General features: G+C 32.7%; 1 protein-coding gene across 2 annotated transcripts; it reads right to left on the reverse strand.

Moving 5' to 3' along the window:
- Positions 1 to 9769: 9769 nt before the first annotated feature.
- LOC115982695 (disease resistance RPP13-like protein 4) lies at positions 9770 to 12442 on the reverse strand. Of its 2 annotated transcripts, none has more exons than XM_031105375.1 (2): positions 12331 to 12442; positions 9770 to 11978 (listed from the first exon to the last, which is right to left on the reverse strand). In XM_031105375.1, exon 2 carries the CDS (start codon positions 11940 to 11942, stop codon positions 9903 to 9905), a length of 2040 nt encoding a protein of 679 aa, XP_030961235.1. In that variant the 5' UTR covers positions 11943 to 11978; positions 12331 to 12442; the 3' UTR covers positions 9770 to 9902. The 2 variants fall into 2 exon arrangements, with proteins under 2 accessions (XP_030961235.1, XP_030961236.1); XM_031105376.1 differs by having other exon boundaries at positions 9770 to 11016; positions 11131 to 12442.
- Between the last annotated feature and the right edge of the window lie 10867 nt (positions 12443 to 23309).

Raw genomic sequence — 23309 nt, forward strand, 5'->3', positions numbered from 1 at the left:
ACTACTCTCTACCTTAATTTTCTTCAACCTTTCTCATTCCATTTTAACTTTTCATATCCCCACTACTCTCAATATTACTATTATTCTATCTTTTTATTTTCCTTTAGTTTTGACCCTTCTTATTCTTATCCTCATACTATAAAATTGTCACTCTCTCTTATTCCATGCATAATTTTCTATTTTTCTACACACAAAAGCCTCTCTCTCTCTCTCTCTCTCTCTCTCTCTCTCTCTCTCTCTATTTTTTTTTCTTCAGATTTTGGTATATATATTTTTTATTTTAGTGTAACAAGTTAACCATCAAAACATACTGATGCAATACTGAAAGCTCCACCAAATGCATTGCAGAAATCAGTTTTAGATTGTTAGAAGCCAGTTAGTTTGTTAAAATTGAAGTTGATTGGTGATCCAGCGTGACCTTTTAGTGAAGGGGCAAAGGGAGACTTCATGAAATACACATTTTGGCATGTATCCCATACATTAGAGTAGAAGTTATTCGCTACTTGGCTAGATTGGGACGAATTTGCAGAAACAGTGGAGTTGCAAAGTATAGGAACTGGCTGAGGTGTAGAACCAATTGTAAATAGCTCGGCTAAAAATGGATTGCATCTCTACAAACCATGATAACAAATAATTGAAACACATCATAATTCATACATCCTTTGGGTTGATACGATTTAGTCTTGTGTTTTATGTTATTTTTTTTTTATCCTCACTGGTTGTTAAATATTATATTATTGCATTATAAAGATAGTATATAAAAATATAATGTAATTTTATTACATAGCATAACTAAAATAATTTGGTGTTTATTGCTATATATTTCATTTTTACTATTTTTCTTCTCATTTTATTTTATTCAACATTTAAATTTAGCAACATACTCCATATCATTAAATTATTTATATTTTGTCTCTTTTTAAAAAAAAAGTAAATATATAATATTTTATTTAAATTCAATAAATAAAAATTGTTCTTATGAAATGTTACAATGCATTAATGGAATAAAAAAAATAGAATAAAAAATTTTCTTATTAAGTATTCCGATAAAAAGTTGCAATGCATGAATAGAAAAACAGAATACAAAACACATGCTATTATAGAAACACTAAATTTATAATAATAATAATAATAATAATAATAATAATAATAATAATAATAATAATAATAATAATAATATCAAACCAAATATGTCATAAAATAAACTAATAGTTATGAATATACTAACTTCATGGCAGCAAAATGGAATAAAAAATAATAATAAATGTTACAATGCATATTTAGCACCTTATAATTATTATCAAATTTGGGAAAACAATAGGATGTTAACGAAGAGGGAGAGAAAGAGATTAGTAAAAGAAATCAAATGTCAATTAAATAAATTAATTAGTAACCGTTAATTGGAAAACAAAGAGGTTGACAGCTAAAGGAGTAAAAAATTAATTAAAGATGACCTTACGAATGTCATTAAAAACTTTACAATGCAATTAAATAAATCGTTAAATTCACTTAATTAAATCATATAATCAACAATTAAATAAAATTATATAAAATTTAAACTTAAAACTAATCAAACTCTAATATAAAAAACCATATTTATTATCAAAACTAGAAGGAAGACGTTTTTTAGTAATAATAGAAATATATAAGAAATAAAGATGAAAATTTTCAAAATCCCATTTTTTGACATTTCATTTAACAGTATTTATAAATAATAAAATATAAAAAAAAAATCCTTAAATGCTTATATTCTTCACACACCACGACTTTTAAAAATCGAATGAAAGGCTCTAAGATTTTAACTCTCATTTAATGCCTCTATTATGAAAATCATCAGCCAATAAAATATAATAATAGTAAGAAACGTTATAAATAAGATCATGAAAAAACTAATTAGCCACTATTATTGTGGAATAGATGTCTTTTTTATGCATCTAAGGAAGAGTGATACTACAGTCACAAACTATTTTACAATATTTTTACAAACTATTGATGTGGCCAGCTTTTTATTGGTTTTCATCTAGGCCCATCATTAACATCACTTTTTCATTTACCAATAACCACTCATCACATCAACAGTTTGTAAAATTTTATGTAAAAAAGTTTGTATCTTTAGCATTACTCATCTAAGGAAATGAAATGTATAGAGTTTACTTATTAATGTATATGTAAAGATTCATGTTAAAAAAATATGTAAAGGTTTTTTTGAAAAAAAAAACAGTACATGCGAGGTTTTTATTAACTTAAAAGACAATGAAAAACCAATTTTTAATAACTACAACTGTCACTACTCTATAAATGATAAATCACACAACACTATATTTAATATCCTAAACAACAGAGTTATACCCTTTTTGATATACATTACTATATTCAACTTATAGATTACAATCCAAATCAATCACACAATTACACAATCAAAGCATGAATATGTAACATGAATTACCTTCTGAATTACTGCTTGGAATTTTCACAATTATTGAAAGTCAAGCGCCAAATTTAATTTTTAGAAAACATCAAGACAAGGTACAAGAATTTTAATTTTTTTAACTTCCATAGAAAAAATATTACCCACATTATTTCAACCCTTATGGAAAAGAAGGTTTACATGTAGCATGCAAAACGTATTTAATTGACTTAGAGATGTAAAAATTAGCCAACCAACTATGGTAGAATTAAGGTTTCAAAATTTAAATAAAACAATTCTACAATAATAAAAAATTATTTTGTGATAAATTTGATTATGAAATGCATTACTTTTCATTAAATTATTTCAAATTACAAAATAATAATAATAATGAGATCATCTTTAAAAAAATTACGCACAACGGGCGTGTCCGTGACTAGTTAGTACTTAAAACTAGGTTAGGACAATAAATGCTCAAGCCAACAGCCCATGAGTTTGGTCTATCTATGTGGCTAACTAAAAAAAACATGGCGAAAAGCACATTTTAGTCCCTACATTTTATTTTTACAGCTTTTAGTCCCTGTTCTGAAAAATGCTTCCCGTTTTGATCCTTGCTGTTACATCATAAACGGAGAAAACTGACATGGCAAATGGCAGGAATAAATAATACTAAATTAATGTCCACGTGGCCTAAATTAATAATAAAATATTTTTTTTGGCATTAAAAAATATCACGTCAGCATTTAAATTAAAAAAATTAATTTATTAATTTTAACTAATTAAAAAAATTAAAAACAGAATTAAAAACTAAAAATCATATGAACTGAGATCTAAGTGTATCTTGAACAAGAACACAAACCCAGATTCAAGAAAACAAACCCAGGAAAAAAAAAAAAGAACCAACTAGACATCAAGAGATAAGAAGACGAAACATCTGAGTTTTAATCACAGAGCAAGATCTTGGATTTGAACAAAGTTTTACAACCCTCCCTCAACCCCATTATGTCCACTCCCACCACCACAACTTCTCATTCTCTCTCTTGCTACCTTACGCCCCTCTCTTATCCTTCACCCACAATCACTAAACAAACATCATGGTTGCTGCTGCTTCTTCCTCTTCTCCCGTTGAGACCACCACCACGACCCCACCGCCGATCCCCTCCAGTCCACCCATCACCGTGCCTCTCCCTCTCCCGCTCCCTCTGCCCGCTCTGCCCACGGCCCAGATCCAGGCCCAACCCCAGACTCCGATCCAGGCCCAACCCTAGGCCCAACCCTAGCCCTCCACCGCACGGAGCTGCATAGAGTGAGATCTATGCCCGTTTCGCAGTTTATCTCCTCTTGGATCCATTTCAAGCGCATGGACGCCATGGAGAAAGGTCCTTCGGCTAAGCCTCGAGTCAACGACTCCGATAGCGGCGAAAACGACAACAACAACGACGAAGGGCTCGACGTTGAGAACGACGAAGAAGAAGATCACTCTTTGTAATTAAAACCCAGATCGTTCATCTTCCTAGTTCATTCTCTCTCTTTTTTTTTTTTTTGGGTTTGTGTTCTTGGATCTAGGTACGTGTTCTTGTAGTTTTTGTTCAAGATACACTTAGATCTCAATTTATATGATTTTAGTTTTTAATTCTGTTTTTATTTTTTTAATTAGTTAAAATTATTAAATTAATTTTTCTTTAATTTAAATGCTGACATGGCATTTTTTAATGCCAATTTTTTTTTTTAATTATTAATTTAGGCCACATGGACATTAATTTAGTATTATTTATTCTTGCCGTTTGCCATGTCAGCTTTCTCCATTTCTGATGTAACTAGTCGCTAACCCGTGCGATGCACGGGATAGTTAAACAAAATTTATACACATTCACTTTTATTGGTACAATCATTTGAAAATAATTCTAACTAATACCCAAATGTAAGAGACACATTGACTTACTATTTAAAGTAGCCTTCTGAAGAATTTACACATATTGTGCAACTGAGCCTTAATTTCTCATCAACAATAAAAACATGGAAATTCAAAACATGGAAAGAAAATAAAAATTACAATAATTAATTCCATTATCTTTCATGCTATACTTTGTAATTGTACGGAATTAAGTCAACTCAATTTAAGTAGTTGTAATAAAATTGGCTTCTACTATTCTCTATTCTATAGAGATATGAACATATTGGATTTCTCAAACAATTACCGGTATTGCAATAAAATGATTTATTATTGAAAATAAGAAACAAAGAAAATCTGCCTATATCTTAAGAAACACAATATACTAAAATTAAAGAGATAAAATTTTCGGAGGACAAAATATTATAGATAATTTTAGAAACAGATTATACACTTAAAAGGGTTAGTAATTTATAGCACTTACCCCCCACTATTAGTATGTAGACACCAAGTGCGGTCATCGTAACCCTTTGAAAGAACCTTCCCCAATTGGACCCTATCAAAAAAACACCCAATTAACAAAATTGATCCAAAATGGTCTAAAAAGCACACAAAATCAATTCAAAAAACAAAAATATGAGACAAAGTAATTATTTTCCGCTGCCAATGAAATCGTCTTTTGTATTGCTGTTCCAAATTGCAACACTTATCTCTCTAAGGTCTTCAATTAATGAAAATACAAACTTCTCTTGGAATACCGGAGTATTATGACCATCTATACACACACACACACACAAAACAAAATCAGCATAACTCACTATAACTCTATAGAAGCCTCAAAAATATAAAGAGAAATTAAAGGGGTTGATATTTACATTTGGAGAGAGAGTGTTTGCAGAAACTGTGGTTTTATATTTCTTAACTTGAGAGAGGGGTAAGGTTGCTAGGGTTTTGAGGTGTTATAATGTTTTTATTTTTATTTTTTATTTTTTAAATATTGTGCTGATATGAAAAATTGTGGTGCCAGCAGAGGTTTTGGTTTTATATATATATATATATATATATATAGATGACAGGGACCAAAACGGGAAGCGTTTTTCAGAATTGAGACTAAAAGCAGTAAAAATAAAATGTAGGGACTAAAATGGAAATAGCCTAAAAATATAGGGACTAAAATGTGCTTTTCACCAAAAAACATTTGGGAGCAAATTAAGCCGGGCCCAAGGAATCAACTCCAAATCCCATTGACATGGGAACGAGATAACAAGTCCATTTAGAGGAATCAATCAATTCATTTTTTTTTTTTTTTTTTGCTAGGTTGTCAATTCATTTTCATTTTAAGCGCCATATTATCCCTGCATTTTAATTAAATACAAAATATATTTTTCCTTCCTAGTACTTCTAAGACTGAATACCAAATAATTAAAGGAAAAGTTAAGGAATGCCATAAGGACATTGGTTTAAAAACTATTTTTAGAAACATTTTATGAAAAAATGATAAAATAATTAATTTTATTGACAACTTTTTATAACTTTCATGAACATGATATTAAAACTTTCCTAATATGATTTATTAACAATTTTTCTAAGGACACTCGTTAACATAACCCATAATTAAATAAACAAATGCATTTCCAGTTGTGAAATTAAAGAGTTGGCTTTTGTCCTATGGGTGTACTGCTGAAAGATGTTCTTAAAAATCATTTCTCATTTTCCACAATTTTGTGTGAAAAAAAAAAAAAGAAAAAAGAAAAAAAAGAACAATAAGCAAAGGGATTACAAGGGCATCCAAAACAAAGAAACAAGGACTGAAGCAACCTTAAAACCACATCAAATACAACTTTAACATTATGTTCACCATAATTAACTTAAGATACATTTCAAAATTCGAATGGGTGAACATAAATATTCTCAAACATGCATATGAACTTTGATTTTCAGACCCAATCAGTAGTGAGTAAAATAGATGAATCACCAAGATTTCAATTAAACAAAATTAAGCAGTCTGATCAATGGAACACACCTCTGTGGGAAAAAGAAGAAAACTAAAGCTTTACTTCAATGCTCTAGCTAATCAATGGAGACCGATTTCAAATTCTGAGAGCAATTTGGAAACATCACCTTCTATTTGTACCCAAAAGCCCATCTTTTGTCGAGTCCTGAATAACTTCCTCTAGAGAACATTGTTGTGAGAAAGCCTTGGTGTGCAGTTCTTCCTTGCAAATCATTTCCTCAATGTAACAATATTTTCTACTAGGGGCACTGAACCCTAGCAATAGCAGATATCAAAATAAGAAATCAGTAGAAACCAAAGGAACTTGATTTGAATAGAATTGAATGCTTCACATTTCTTTTTAACCAATTGTTTCTTGCTTGACTGCTAGCCATTTTTATTTTATTTGTTATGTACAAGCATTCAATCCAAAAGCTTTTTTATTGTTAAAATGAATTCCTGGACCACACCTACAAAATTCCAAATTTATATGATTTTTATGATGTCAAACAAAGGCTGGATTATATGGTATGTTAAGCGCAATAATAATTCAAGACCACATCAAAGAAGAAAGGAAATCATGTTGTGTAATTTCAAAACTACTATCAAAATAAGGCTTGAGGATGTCTTAAGTTTAAAGATCCATCTTAATGGAACAACCAATATTTTCTCCAGGACTACAGCTAGTCAGCTACTCAGTATATGAAACATAAAATTGGTAAAATCCACTTATTATTCCTATTATGTTGAATCAACAAACTATGCTTTTGATCCATCAACCCTATTGCTTTGTTTTCATATATGCATCCGTACTTTTCAGGGATAAACAAAAAGCCAAAGCTGCAGAAATTATAAATTAACTTTCCAACCTGTTACATAATAAGTCACCTGTCTGTTTAATTTGGATAAATATTTTTCTTAATAGTTGTTGTGAATAAGAAATTCCAAACATATATAGGCTTTATGAATATTGTTATTTTAATAGGTAAAAGATTTATAGAAAATGCTTCAGATTGATAGTCAAACTGTTTCATTAGCTAAGTAACTATTACTACCTTGCAATATTCTGAGATGAACAAAATACTGATGCATTATAAGATCGTGGTAGAACACCTGAACAAGCAGTTGCCCTAAAGTTGAAGCTATCCTCAAAAAGGTACTAGTAGAAGATGAAACTTATAACACTTATAGTATCTTGCGTGCAAATTGAAGATTTCTTGTATTTTGATAGACTAAATCTGCCAGTGGAGAGATAACAAAGAGGATTCTTAGTGTGCGTTTGGGAAGCACGTTTGCGTTTCCCAAATGCACGTTTTGCGTTTTCTGTTCTTTTTTTTTTTTTTTTGGCACACGTTTGAGAGACCAACACAGCTACTGTTCATGAACAGTAGTCGCAAAGTTTGACTTTTTCTACCTTTTTAGCACAAATTTTACTGTTCACGGACCCACAAATTTTACTTTTCAGCAACTTTTTCATTAAAAATGGGTCCCACGGTACTATTCACACATTTAAAAATTATTTTGCTACAATGTTTTTCAGTTTTCAGTTTTCAGCTGTATCCAAACAGACCCTAATCTGACTTTTAGTAAAGCTATTACATATTTACAATATAAGGATAGAGATAAGTAAGACTCATTTTTTGCTCTTAGATGCATAAGCAGTACCAGCTTCTTTTTTGAAAAAACACCAGCTCTTGTCTGGTTTAGAATTCTTACCTTGTCCTATATCTACATACAGAATCAAATCATTGAGAAACTTAACAGAATTTTAACAAAAGAAAACAAGAGAAAGTTGGGTATTTGATTAACAGAAAATGATTGAATCTTAAAGGAGTTGTATGAACCTTTAGAGTGTATGATCTTTCAAAAATAAATTCAAATATCAAGGATAATTAAGTAGTCTTATAGCAGTCCCCACATATTTCCACTTGGCATCATGTTGACAAGTAAGGAAAATAACATACTACAAAGTTTCCAATGCCATGTTTCATGCCCGTTTACAGAAATACACTCCTGATTAATTTTGGTTTCTCCAATTCCAATTATTTAAACTTTTATGTTTCAATTCATCCATTTTTAATACTTAAATGCATAATGTGTAATCCATCTGAAATCAAGTGCATTTCTAAACTCTGTATTTCAAGCTGTGCTTTTAATCCAATTAAACTATAGAACAATCATTTAAGAAAGCATAGACATTTCTGCAGAAAAATCTCCTACAAATCAAACAAAACCTGGTAGAAACTTATACATAGAAAAAGAATTCAACGAAATACCTGATTGTTTTTTTGAAAATGAACCAACAACACAGTGGTACTCCAATTCCAATATGAGCAAGTGTGGCTTTCCAATCTGTTTATGCACTTAAACCAATAAACAAACTAAGTATATCACTTTACCAACCTGATTTTGAGATACTTATGTGCAGTGATGATTAGAATTATAAGAAGGGCAGTCTAGAGGAGGTTTGTTTCCAGTTAGCGATTAAAATAGAGTTGAGAAGTTGAAGTTCTACATAAATTAGTATAGGCAGATGGAGTTTGTCAGTGGGTAGGATTTCTGTAGTGTAGCAATTAAAAAGGAAAAACCCTTCTTTTGGTGGAGTTTACGTTGAATTTGTTGTATGAGTGTATGACTGACCAGATACTTTGAATTAGAATTTAGAAAGCACAGACACGGACAGGGTGACATGCGCAATTTCTGAAAAATTAAAACATGAAACAGCAAGTATGACACGGTAAGACACAGATATAACATAAGTATGACATCCTAAATGAAGTGTTCGTGCTTCCTAAATTAGAATGCAAATAACAATAATACAGAAATAATTAATGTTTAAATAAATACCTTCATTAGACATTTGTCTTCAAACATGAAAAATCAAATGAAAATAGAAACACAATATATTTAATGGAATGGTAATATGTTAAGCTATATGATTAACAGTTTAACACTACAATTATACAGGGAGAAAGAGATGTACTTTGACAACTCTTTTTTTGTTATTTTGTGATTAAAATACCACTATGCTTAACTAGCCAAAGACCCATGCTATGCACGGGATTAATTATAATATTTAAAACTATAAATTAAAAAAAAAAAAAAAAAAAAAAAAAAAAAAAAAAATAAAACAACTTTACTATCTTGCCATTAGTGGGCATGACACAGTTATCACGATGCATGCATTATAAATGGCTTAATCAAGGATCATTGTCTAACATCATTTGCTGAGAGTCATTCAAAAAATCATTTTCTAATTGGTACCTACCATCAGTCAATGTTAAATAACCTTTTATGAATCAGTAAACAAGACAAATTAAATACAGTGATTTGTCACTGCCAATAAAATTGTGGGGGAGGGGTGGAGACTGGAGAGAGAGACAACCATGGGCTGAACAGAGCAATTAACTTGCAAAGATCGATTCACATAGGTCTGATGTAACCAAAGCTCATTCTAGATGATGTTAAGAAGGCTACGCAAGAAAATAACAACTCAGTAAAATCCATTACAACACACATTTTTGTGCAGGAATAAGTTGAAAGATAATTAACCAGAAACATACAACATTTAAATATTGTCCAATCTTTGAAAGAGAAATCACTAAGTGAATTCATAATGTACTCCTGTCAGTGCTCGATTCCTTCAGCCACAGTCCTTTCTCATCACATGGAGGGCAGGAATTTATAGTGCACTCGATTTTCTCCAAGACAGTCAAATTTGGGAATGATGGAAAAAGTTCTTCTCTCCAGTCCATCATAAATTCTTCTAAGTACTTCAAACGTAAAATCTCAACCTTCCACTTCTCATTTTCATCTGTCTTGCCTAAATTTTTGAGTTTTCCTCCTCTGATGTAAAGTTTCTTTAGGCTCTGCAGTTTTCCAGGTATCAGCCAATCAGGTATTTCTTTGTGAGGAAAGCACTGAAATACAAGTTTCTCCAGTTTTGAAGGAGGCCCTGGTGTCTCAGGATCTTTCAGTGTTGAAAATCTGCGTAACAATGTTTTTTTTGGTTTTGCTGCTCCAGGGAGTTGCCTTGTATTATCTCCTTTGTCATCTGAGTTCCCAGTGCCGCCATTTTCCTTCTTCCTCATACTCCATGCTATTGCTAGCTTCCGAAGCGCCTCCAACTTGCTTAAGGCCTGTAGCTCTTCTTTTGTAGGGAAAGCCTCGCTGCTTGTATTGATGCTCAACTTGCCCAACTTCCTTAATCCTGTCAAATCTTCAAGAGTGCATGGGCTTCCTCTCTTTGAATTACCAATAAGAAACCCCTTGAGGACTTGGAGTTTTGAGAGATGTGCTAGCCCCTTGGGCAAGCCATCTAGCAAGTAACATTCTGATATATCTAAGTGTGTCAGCTGCTTGAGTAAAGCTATTTTGTCCGGAAGTGCCTCCAGATTGTGACAGGCTTTGAGGTCTAAGATCCTCAAAGTTGTTAGCTTGCCTACAGAATCGGGGAGTTCAGTAATTCCAGAGATTCCTTGCACGCTCAAAAGCCTTAAACGTTTCATATTCCTCAACCCTTTCAAAAACTCAGTGCTTGCTACTTCAATGTGATACTTACCTGAACTTTGCCACCTTCCCAAATAAAGAACTTTGACATTTTTCATCTTCGAAAACCACTCAAAGTTCCGAAAGGGAAAAGGATTATTGACATTGAAAATAGTTTGCAGTTTTTCCAGCTCTAACTGCTCTGGAGTTCCATCCCCAGCCTTCAGTAAATAATTTCTGCTACACCGTGTAAAATTTTCAGTTAGAATTCCATTAAAATCATAATCAAAGAATCCAGCCTCCGTGGCAAGAATAATAACCAAATAACGCATCCGTGACCGCATCTTATACCTGTTCGCCACCAGTTTATGCCTTTCTTTAACAGCCTCAATAAAGCCCTTCGACATGAGTTCTTTGAGAATCTCATCGGCAATTTCTTCATCAGTCTTTTCTCCAGTATCTGGAGGATCCACTAAACACTCTCCGACCCACCAATTTATCAGAAGCCTCTTCTTTACCACCACATTCTCCGGAACTATAGCAAAGCACAACAAGCAGTGCTTCAACTTGATATCAAGATCCTCAAAAGCTTCCTTAAATTCAGTGAAAACTGAACTATAAAGAAACTTATGTCCCAGGTGTAAGCCAGGCAATTTATCAACTCCACTACTTGGCTCCTTCCATAAATATCGATGAACATCAGGACTTGTGGAAGACATGCTGTGCAGCACCAACGGAATGTTGAACCTCAAATTCATCACATGGTTCTCGAGTGCATTAACCTTGGCTTGAACTTCGGTCATTAAGGAACCTCTATGATCTCGCTGAAGTATTTCTAAGAAGTCATTAAGGCTGCCTTCGAAGTTCTTGATTGGTTCACGAACAAGTTGCTCAAGTTGGTGGAAGGCTTCATTGATTTGATTGAGATCTTCGCGTAACTTATTGCGCAAATGTTCATCATTAGGGGAATGACTGCTGCTGTTGTTGTTGTTCAAATTACTAGTGCCAATATTTCTGTCAGTTAGGTTGTTACTGCCGCTGGACTGGTTTATAAAGCGCTTGACTTCAAAGAAACGAACAAGCAAGGCGGCAAAGGCATTGGGGATTTTGTTGATGGTTTCATCAGGATTGGCTCGTGAAAAGAGTTCCTCATATGAAGACATCGCTAAGTGAACAAAGTGAAATGCCCAGATCTATTCCTGAATATATGTGCACATTTAACAAGCAAACATCATATAATCATCATATAGATCTTCTTCGCAATCACAGTTGCACGGATCGGGAGCATATCAACTTCAATTGAAAGAATATGAAATCAAATATCCGTGCAAATGAACCACGATGTTGGTCTATGAAAATAAAATCCACAAATTAGAAAAAGAAAAACAGTGGCAAATGACACAACGAAATGCAAGGTATGATTTCTACTCAATCTTACATTTCATCAAATAGATGGCACTCAGAGAAGACTTTCCTTACCTTACTACTTCAATTGAATTATACAGAAACGGAGACAAATAAATAAATAATTAATTAATTAAATTAAATTACCGAGGAGTGAGGATACTACCCTGGTCGAATGCGTTTTCACCAACCGATGCACCGAAGGTCTCCGGCTACGTGGATTGAATACTCTTAGTCACTACCCACTTTACCACCAACGTCCACCACCACTTAATCACTCTGGGTCAAGTCAATGGATGCATCATATATTCATATCCACTCCCTCTCCCGTCAATTTTTACGATTTTCATTTTTTAACCTTTTTTTCCAAATTTTTATTTTATTATTTTTTATTCAATGGTTGAGATTGAAGATTTCTTTTTGAATTTTCAATCTCAACCATGTATTGTTATTCATGTCCAAAGCCTCAAAAAAAATCTTATATCCATGAGCGTGTTATAATTCATCCAATAATTGTGAAAAGTGAAAGTGCAATTACGCCCCTCGTTAACCAATATATCATGAAGAGAGAAATTGAACCTCTAGGACGCGGTCCTTCCAACTCTTCCCAATCAGACTTGGAACTTTGCTAAAAGGTACCTTCAAGATTACAAAGATGCCACTTCATCTTCTGGTCAAGATAAGACCTGTGATAGCAATAGTTGGCATCCCCCTCCTGCTGGAGTTTTTAAAATAAACGTGGACGGAGCAACCTCAGAAAATGGAAGGAATTCAAGTGTGGGAGTGATTATTAGAGACTCCAAAGGAATCATAGTTGCTGCTTGCGCAAATTACCTTTCAGGTCAGTTTTCAGCTTTCGAAACTGAAACTTTAGCAGTTGAATGTGGCATCCTTCTTGCTCAGGAGATGGGTTAGCTCAGATAATCATTGCTGCTAGTGAATTTGATGGAGATACGGGCCACCTGAATCTTGGAATCATTGGTCTTCTCAAGTCCTTTAGGAGCTGGGAGTTAAAGCATTTGAAACGGGACTACAACAGAGTCGCACATGAACTCGCACAATCTGCCAAAAGGAATGAAGCTTCTCAATGCTGGAAAGGAGTTTGCCCGCCTGTGGTGCAACATCTCATCCAGAGAGAATGTGTTTTGTCTCGGATGTAGCTCTTTTTTCTTTCTTTTCTCCGTTGTATTTCCTTTTCTGGTTGCTTATGTATCCCTTTTCCAATAAAAAAAAAAAAAAAAAAAACTCCTCCCAGCTAATGGCATTAGAGGAAACTATATAGTTAGTTTATGAAATTTACATATCGAGTGTTTTTAGTCTTTAAAATTTCAAATAAACTTTATTAGTCTCTATAGTTTAAAAAATGGGCGTTATTGGTTCTTTTTGTTAAATTTCGTTAGTTTCATTGTGTATGTGTCTAAAGGAACAATGATGTGACATTTTTTAAGAACAATTTAGCTACAAAATTAGTTATAGTCTAAAACTATAACCTTACTCAATAAAATAAACATTATTGTATATTTGAAAATCTAACTATGAAATTGCGTGTTCTTTACACTCTCAATATAAATGTCGAATTTTGTGTCAATCGGATATTATTTATTATATAATCTATAAACTTATACTTTATGCATAATTTTGATAAATAAAAACTTAAAAACTTGTAATTTAAACAATTTATTGATGACATATTTATTGATCTTTAATTTTCTAGAAATTTTGCAAGTGTAGAGAATATAAGAAGAAGATGTAATTTAATGGTGGATTTGTCATAATTCATCTTCAATAAAAAGATATTGAGTAAGGTTGTAACTTTAGGTTACAACTAATTTTATAACTAAATTTTGTCTTTTTTTAATAAGTTGGCAAATACTAGAGATGGCACATCAGTTTTTAAAAAGCTAAATTGCAAAATCAAATTTATTTATAGTAATTCATTTTAGTTTAAAAAATAAACAGAAAAAAAGATCATAGATTAAAATAAAATAAAAAATTACCTTAACCAAAATCGATTTTGGGGCAGCATCCATATTGGTTTTTATTAGCATATTATGTCTACACAAAAGGAAGATGAGTAGCACTTGTTAATGGGAAAGCAAAATGGATGGTGCACTTCATAAGCTTGAATAATTATCCGTGTCTATCCTTGATTTTCTTGGTTTCTTCCCATTGTTAATTATCCTTATGCCTACGTGCCCATATCGTCTAAACAATTCAAAAAAGTATAAGGGAGCCGATGAGATTCAAGATTAATGTTGGCAGTGCTTAGTCATTTGGACGATGAGATTGGGGATTTTTGAAAATTGATTGTTTATAGGTTTTAATCTTTTTCTTTTCAATTATATTTTCTGTTTTGTTTTTAAAACTAAAATGAATTAATATAAATAAATATGATGCGGCAATTTTGTTTTTTAATAACTAATGTGGCATTTGTCATGTCATTAAAAAAAGCTGCATCATTATTCATTTAATAGAGGGACGAATAGTGCTCATTTTTTAAAATTTAGAGACTAATAAAGTTTACTTGAAACTACCATCGCATGTCCTTGGTACGATGGTCACTCCATAAGTATAAGTGCTTATGGGGTATAAGGGGCAAGAGCCGGGGTTCAAGTCTCCAGGACGAGTCTTTTCGGCGGTGACATAAGGTGAGTTGGTTCAATTTTTTGTAAAAGTGCATAATGAAAAAGTGGAGTTTCAAAAAGTTGAGTGTTTGGTAAAAGCTATTAAAAAGTGTATAATGAAAAAACTGAGTGTTTGGCTAGCATTTATAAAAGTGGCAGTTTGAGGGATAAATTACCAAAAAGGACAATGTATATATAAGAGAATTTATTTCATACTTTTTTTTTTATGTGAGTTTGTTTCATACTTAAATCAATTACTTCATCATACTTAAATCAATTTTTCTCTTTCTAAAAAAATTATTTTTTTCTCACCAATATTAGCTAATAATAACCTACCACTTAAAATTTATTATGAAAGTATTGTGAAAATATTGTGATAAAAATTGATACTAATTTTAATTTTAACATACTATTAAAATTATTTTTTTCTCTTTCTAAAAAAATTATTTTTTTCTCACCAATATTAGCTAATAATAACCTACCTTAAGATTTATTATGAAAATATTGTGATATAATTTCTTTTTTTTCTCTCTCTTTTTTTCTCTCCACACACGTGGGCTCTCCTTCCTTTTTTTTTCTTTTTTTTTTTCCCTCTTTTTTTCTCCTCCACACACGTACCCACACTCTTTTCTTTTTCTTTTTTCCTTCTTTCCTCTTTTATTCCCTACCATACCACTTCCTCAGTTCAGAACATTCCACAGACAGCTCTCCTTCTTCTTCTTTTTTTCCTCTTAGCACTTCAAAACGAACGAAGGAGGTTTTTTTTCCTTAGTCCTTTTCTTTCCAGAATTTTTTTTTCCTTCATTCGTTCCACAGTGAGCTGAACCAAACTCACCCAACTCATCCAACTCCAGAACGTACCCTTAAGTGCTTGGATTAGGAAAACCAACTCCAGAACTCATCCTTCTTCTTTTTCTATTTTTTTTTTCTTGTTCTTGATTAGTTGTTGTTTCTGATTTTAGATTTGTCAGATCGGCTTCTATTTTTTTTTTTCTTGATCTTTTGAAGCGAAGGCATTATTGAACGAAAGAGATGCCGGGTCGGTAAATCTGTATCCCATTCTTCAGGTATAGTCTTGTTTGATCATAGATCGGCAGGTGATCCGTCCTTTCTCCCCCCCCCCTTTTTTTCGTCAGTCTTCTTGATCTGCCAGAGGGTCTTGATCTGCTGTTGTTCTAATTTTCTTGTTGTTGTTGTTGATCTGTTGTTGATCCGAAAGAGTTGTTGTTCTAATTTTTTTTTTCTGTTCTTGATCTGCTATTGTTGTTGTTTTGATTTTAGATTTGTTGTTTAATAAAGGGTAATTTGGTAATTTCTTGTGAGCCCAATGGATATATCAAAACGCCCAATTCACGTTTTGATTTATGGACCTCAGGAGGTCCATAAATTTTGCGCATTTTGGACGCTATTTTTGCTTGAGTCCAAAACGCAGCTTTTATCAAAAAGTTGCGTTTTGGGCTGAGCCAAACGCAATTTTTCTTCAGTTTTTTCTAATATGCGCGTTTTCAGCTCCTAAAAGTGCAAACAAACACACACATAGTTTACGAAGGTTTTCCAAAGAGAAAACCCACAAGCTCCACAACAACTGGTTTTGGTATCAAATCTGGTGGGTGAGAGCTACTCTTACAAATCTACTATAATGCTTATATCAAGCATAAGATTGTTCATACAAAGAAAGACTCCTTAAATGATGCAGGAAGGGAGAGAGAAGAGAACTAAGCGGGTAAAATAGAATTGTGTTTCAGAAAATTGGGTGAGAGGCAGCTAAATTAATTGGGTTTTTGAAGTTTATTGATTTTTGGGTTTAGGGTTAAGAAGAGAAGGGAAGGGTGGTTGAAATCTCTTTCTGAAACTATTAAAAGTGTGACGAAGAAGCAAAAGGAGAAGCAAAATGAATTTGGGTTAGTTTGATTGAACATCCGGTTGTGTCTATTTTGATTTTGCTTCAGCCTCATGGTTTGCCTTTTTAACTTGGGTGATTTGCTTTTTTAATCTAAATTAATTTCTATCTAAGGGTACATTTGGTACACTGAATGTGGATTATAACAGGAATGGTAATCTTTATTACCAGGAATAAAATATGTTGTAATGGAATAACTAAACTTATTCATTAGTTTGGTTGTGAGTTGTAATATTAGAATAAAACTTATGATCTATTTTAGGAAAAATCTCATTCATACAATTATATTTCCTAGAAAATAATATATTTTAAATTTTAGAGAGATAAGTTATTTTTTTATGAGTTTTTATTTCCATAATTGTTAGGTGGATATGGAAAGTTTATTTATTTGGAAATATATAAATGTTAGAAATTATTACATCTACTAAGGAATAGCTATTACAATTCTTTTAGAGAGGAATAATTATTCCTCATTTTAAAGAATAGCTATTCATAAGGAATGACTATTCCCTGTAATAAAAACATAACCAAACTATTGAATAGCTAATCATAGGAATAACTATTACATTACAGTGTCTATTACAATCTACTAAACGTGCCATAAGTGGTGTGTTGAGTCATCATTTTGAAAAATCTGGCATAATGCCATTGTCTGAGAGGAGTTCAGAGGCCCGGAGGTTATAATAATTTAATTTCTCCTCATTAACCGCTTGCACTTTTTAAGTTTCACCTTTTTAGTTTATGTCACTTTTTTTTTTATTCAGAAATCGAAAGTTTCTCCATTTTAATTCTCACAACCAAAATCTTCAAACTATTTTATTTTACCATCTCAAAACTTACTTTATTATTTATACCATACTATTTTACAACACTCTTAACATCCCAAATTTTATTTTCCTATTTTACACATTAAAATAATATTTCTGCACAATAAAATAATATATCCCAAAATCACCATTATTTACAATACAACACATTATTTATTCTTTCTCTCTCATTCTTTCTATTCAAGAAAGACCACAAATTTAGTGAAACCACCATCACCACAAGCCCACCCTCGCTGCACTACACATACTTGACACCACCACCACCAGCAACCCATAATCTACCATCAACAAAAAAAAAAAAAAAAAAAGCAACCTACAATCCCCATAACTCGCGGCGGCAAACCCAGACCCATAACAGTAAACTCACCCCTTCACCACCCACTGTAACCCCCACCGCCATGGCTCCACCATCATCAATCACCACACCACCACCAAACCAACCAATCTAAATCCAAACCAACCCAGTCACGACCCACTCGATCTCCACTGCTTGATCAAAACCCATGAACCACGCCGATCTCTATCGCCGATCAAAACCCACGAACCACGCCAATCAAAACTCACGAGCCACGTCGATCTCCACTGCTTGACGATCTCGACCCACTCGATCAACCACGCCACTGAACCACCATCTCGACCCACTCCACAAGACCCACGACCACGCCAGAAAAAATGAACCACTGTTGAGAGAGATGAGACCGAGAATGTTCTAGAGAGAGAGAGAGAAGATAAGACAAGGTGAAGAGAGAGAAAGTGGCATATATATATATATATATATATGGGAGAATAAAAAATTATTATTTTGTTTTGCAATACCAAGCTTTTACAAGTCCGGATGTGGGGTGATTTTTGGGCTTAAATGCTAAATCTATCCTACATATGGCATTTGGCAGTCCGGATGTGAATGCTCTTAGCATGCGTTTGAATTGAAATGAAAAATTAAAATTATTTTATTATTCAGCTTATTTTTGCTACTATTTATGGGTCCCACTGCACTTTTTGGTACTATTCATGAGCCCCGCTGTACTATTTCAACTAATTTTTCCCTTTATCTACAGTACTTTCAGTAATAAGTTTTCAGTTTTAGTAAAATAAACGGTATCCAAACAAACCCTTAGTAAAGTGAAATATGGTCAATGAAAAGTTGGGAGGCTAGGGGACTATTTGGTAGTGTATTTTAAACAACAGTTTTCAGTGTTTAAACAATATTACACGTATTTTCACACATTTTTTTACCTACACGTATTTCCAAAAAATACAAACAACGTTACTAAAACAATATTACCAAACGGGCCCCAGGAGGTTCTAATAATTTCTCCTCGTTAACCACTCTCACTTTTTAAGTTTTACATTTTTAGTTTTTGTCACTTTTTTTATTTATTTAATAGTTGAGATCATTTTTTTTTTTTTAATAATTCTTTTAGTAAAGTGAAATATGGTTAAAAATAGTGAAATAGGTTAAGGGCTAGGGAACATATATATATATATATATATATATATATATTTATATTGTTGATAGTTACAAACTTATGGTGGGGAGGGAGATTTAAATCCTAGTCGTCTTTGAACTACAAGGCTCTTAGCGAAAACATAGTTATCAGAGTAGAGTAAAAGTGAAATGGGCTAAGAACATAGTTATATTATTTAATTGAAGAAAAAAGAAAATCAAAAGTCAAAACAAATAAACTTTTTCCAAATGCACATTTGCACATTGTAGAGAATGCTTTTGCTTTTTCTATATGCTTTTTGTCACTTGGATTTTTTTTGGCTGTGTAGATAAGAAAGTAGGATGATAAAAAATGTTGGATTGATAGAAAATATTTAAGTTTTTTACAATATGTATGTTTGACTGGATCTAAGAGGAAGGAAAAGTGGGATGATGAAAACAGGTTAGGAGGATAAAAAAATTTAAGTTTTCCATCATGTATATTTGGTTGGGAGAATGGAAAGAAGAATGATGGAAAATTAACATAAAATTTAGGGCAAATTACAATTTATCTACTTGTGTTTTGGCTAAAATTTAAGTTGCCTACTTGTGATTGAAATTTGACACTTTACCCACTTGAGGTTAGCTCAATTAGAGTTCTGTAACCCACCTATGTTAAAAACATGATTAAATATGTAATTTTACTCCACCTTTATGTCTCTTTCTTCCAAAAACACCAAAAACATAAAAATACAATATCAAATAAGATAAAAAAGAATCCAGCGAAACACTTGCATTATGGGATTTCAAACCATAAGTAGGCAACTTAAATTTCAGTCAAATCTCAGGTGGGTAAAGTGTCAAATTTCAAACCACAAGTAGGCAACTTAAATTTTCATCCAACTACAAGTGGGTAAGTTGTAATTTGCCCTAAACTTTATTTGTTTGGTTAAAAAAAAAAGGTGAGAAGATGAAAAATATAGATCATATAAATTTATTTTTTATGCCCTTAAAAAATACAAGGTAAGGAGAAAATGACAAAAGAGTGATTGGTGGCTAACATTATAAAGAAGGGCATTAGTATCATTTTACTTTGAAGCCTCATCTTCACTTCGATTGAGAGAGATTAAGCATTGATGGGCTTGAATGGAAAACACCTTGTAACCATTAATTTTCCTCTCTATTTTCTATCCTTATGGCTTTATTGGTTGGGAGAATAGAAAATTTGGGAGGATAGAAAAGTGAGAGATAGAATAGAATTAGTTTTCCACCATATATGTTTGATTGGGATGATGGAAAAGTGAAATGATGCAAATTTTATTTGTTTAGTTGAGAAGAAAAATGAGATTATGAAAAATGTTATTTTTTTAATTGACTATTATGTCTCAATTACATGGGAACTAAATTTTTAATAGTTTATAAGAAGTAATTTCTATATCTATAAGAATTAAATCTTATATCTATAAGAACTAAATTTCTATATCTATAAGAACTAAATTTTTAATAGTTTATGAGAAGAAAAATGAGTAATTTCTATTTGTCTCAATCAATCAATCAATATCAATTTATCTATAATCTATTTATATATATATATATATATCTAAAAACTGAAGCGTAATATTTATTATTATTTCGCTTCTATTAAGTAACATCAGTGACCATGTCATCATTTTCTTTCCATCATTTAAAAATAAATAAATATATATGTATGTATATATGTATGCAATAAATTTTGGTACTTGAAGATACCTCATTTTGTACCCCTTACGACTCAAGCCCCCGTTACCTAATGATTACATCACTCGGAGGTCCAAGGTTGATTTATGGCCCAATCTTGTGAACCTTTAGCTTGAAGGTTGTTTTGGTGAGGAAAAACCTGCAAGAAAACCCTAAGTATGCGCACGCATACTGAAAGCATGCATACGCATATCTCGTATATGCACACACATGTAGGGTTTTAGAATTCTATAAGGAAATTTTTTTTGGACATAAAATTGTGTAGAACGAATCCCACATTGGCTGGGAGCTAGCCTACACCCGTCTATGATCACTATAAAAGGCCCCAAAGTCGCCTTTACCAAAACACGCTGAATTCTATAGAAATTAGTGAATCAAAGAAGAAACTGTTATTATAAAACATCCTCAAGTTAATTTTTTCTTCGTTGGGACCTATATTAGAGTTTTGAGTTTACTAATCTTCTAGTTTTGTCTTGATTAGATTGATTGAGGGGAACGGTCAAACCAAAAGTTCAAAGGAGTTCTAGTGTTTGAGGTAAAGGTCTAACTTTGTCTCTCTCATTTTTGTTTGTTTATATTCGTGTTTTATTGTTTAAATATTTTGTTGTTAGTTTAGGTTGTTTAGTTTATGTATTTGAAACATAATCGGTTGCTAGAATTGCTATTTTGATTGCTTTTTCTAGGCGTATATGCATGCAAATGCTTCATGCATGCGTACGCATACTTGAAGCATGCCTATACGTACTTGAAGCATGCCTACGCATACTTAGTGTATGCGCACACAAGCTCGTGCCTGGAAACACAAATTTAGGGTTCTTCTTGTTCTTCTTGTTTTGCTTTGCTTCTTATCTTATGTTTAGGTTCTGTTTAGTCTAGTTCTTGCATGTTTAGGTCCTAGGTTAGTGAGATAACATGTTTTTCTTCATTTAATTTTTAGCGTAAGGCTTATATATTGGATGAACAACATGAGAATGAATATGAATATGAGCATGCATCAATGCATAGGTCATGTGATGAAGAGAGGTGAGTGAGGTAATTCATGCATAATTATATGGATATGCAATGAGTTGAGTGATGAACATGATGAATGTGTTTGATGCCTAATTGCCATGATGCTTTGGTGTTTGATATGCAAGGGATGATTAGGTTACTTTCTACCCTATGAATATTTTGTGATATGATACTTACTGCCCTTGGATACAATGCATAAATTTGTTAGATGAATGGTAGGGTTGTACACCATGAATGAATGTGGGACATATGCCATGTTATGCCATGAATGAATGAATGGTAGGGTTGTACACCAGGTATGTTAGTGTGTGTGTATGAGTATAAGATGAACATGTTAGAGGACCCTTTAGTGAGATTAGGATTTGGATCACAATGAGTAGAGGCCAACCCACGGGTCAAGTGGGGTTAGATGCCTAACACCTTTCCATCCCCATACCTAAACTCTGGACATGTGCTCTAGTAAAAAGATCAATCTTTCCACAAGGGCACTACATATATGGTTCCTAGACCTAATCTAGGTGATGACTCCATTTATACCCTTTGTCTGATCCACTCCAAGTTAAGGTGTACTTCCCACAAGGAAACCACTCATTCGCAGGCGCTTGTGCCCGCACTACTTTATTACTGAGCCACATCATCCACTTATATTCTACCTGTTTTTAAAATTTTCTTCTCTCTATTCTTTAAAAAAAAATTCTTCTTTTTCCTATTAGTCCACATCTATTATTACACTTTCTCCAACTTTTCCCCTCTCTCTTTACCTCTTTATCTCCCCACTACTCTCTACTTTAACGTTACACTTCATTCATTATTTTCTGTCTCTTATATTTTGACTTTTCTTCTTCATATTTCTTTTTGTATAAATTTGATATCATTTCCCTCATTCAATCTATATTTTTCTCACATAAAAATTGTGAGTACTCTCTCTCTCTCTCTCTCTCTCTCTCTCTCTCTAATTTCTTTTGGTGGATTTTTGTTCTTTCTTATAACTCTAATTTAGGCTTGATAGGCCAAGAATGTATTGACCCTTTTGGTAAATTAATCAATTAATTAGCCAAGTGAATTAATTAGATTCAATTTCATGCAATAAGCGTGATAGCACAAACAAATTACCAACTAAGTTAAATGTAGCGGAAAATAAATTTGATACAGGTGATTTGTTTATGAATAGGGAAAACCACCGAGGCAAAACCCCACCGAGTGAATTTAAGGTCACCACTCCCAAGAATCCATTATTATCAAAATAAGCGGTTACAAGTAAAAGGAATCCTAATACCTAATACTAACCACCCTTACCCCAATACACATTTGTACTTGTAATGTAGCAGCAGTCTTTCCTTTCAATGCATGGCTCCCAGTACAGACTAACCAATAATGCACAGATCCCAATATGTGACTAACACACCAACTTGAGGAAGATGTTGGCTGTAAAGTTCTTCAGTTCATCTAACAATGAAGATCAAGAAACTCCTTGGTCACAAAACCCATGGTGCAAAGACGCAGTAGCTTCTATAGAGAGAAAGATGAACTAGGGCAAATTGTCTTTGGTCACAATATGCATGTGTAGGAACCAAGTATGAGACTTCTAGGCCTTAAATCAC

The sequence above is a fragment of the Quercus lobata genome, chromosome 3 (genome assembly GCF_001633185.2).
Source record: "Quercus lobata isolate SW786 chromosome 3, ValleyOak3.0 Primary Assembly, whole genome shotgun sequence".
NCBI lineage: Eukaryota > Viridiplantae > Streptophyta > Magnoliopsida > Fagales > Fagaceae > Quercus > Quercus lobata.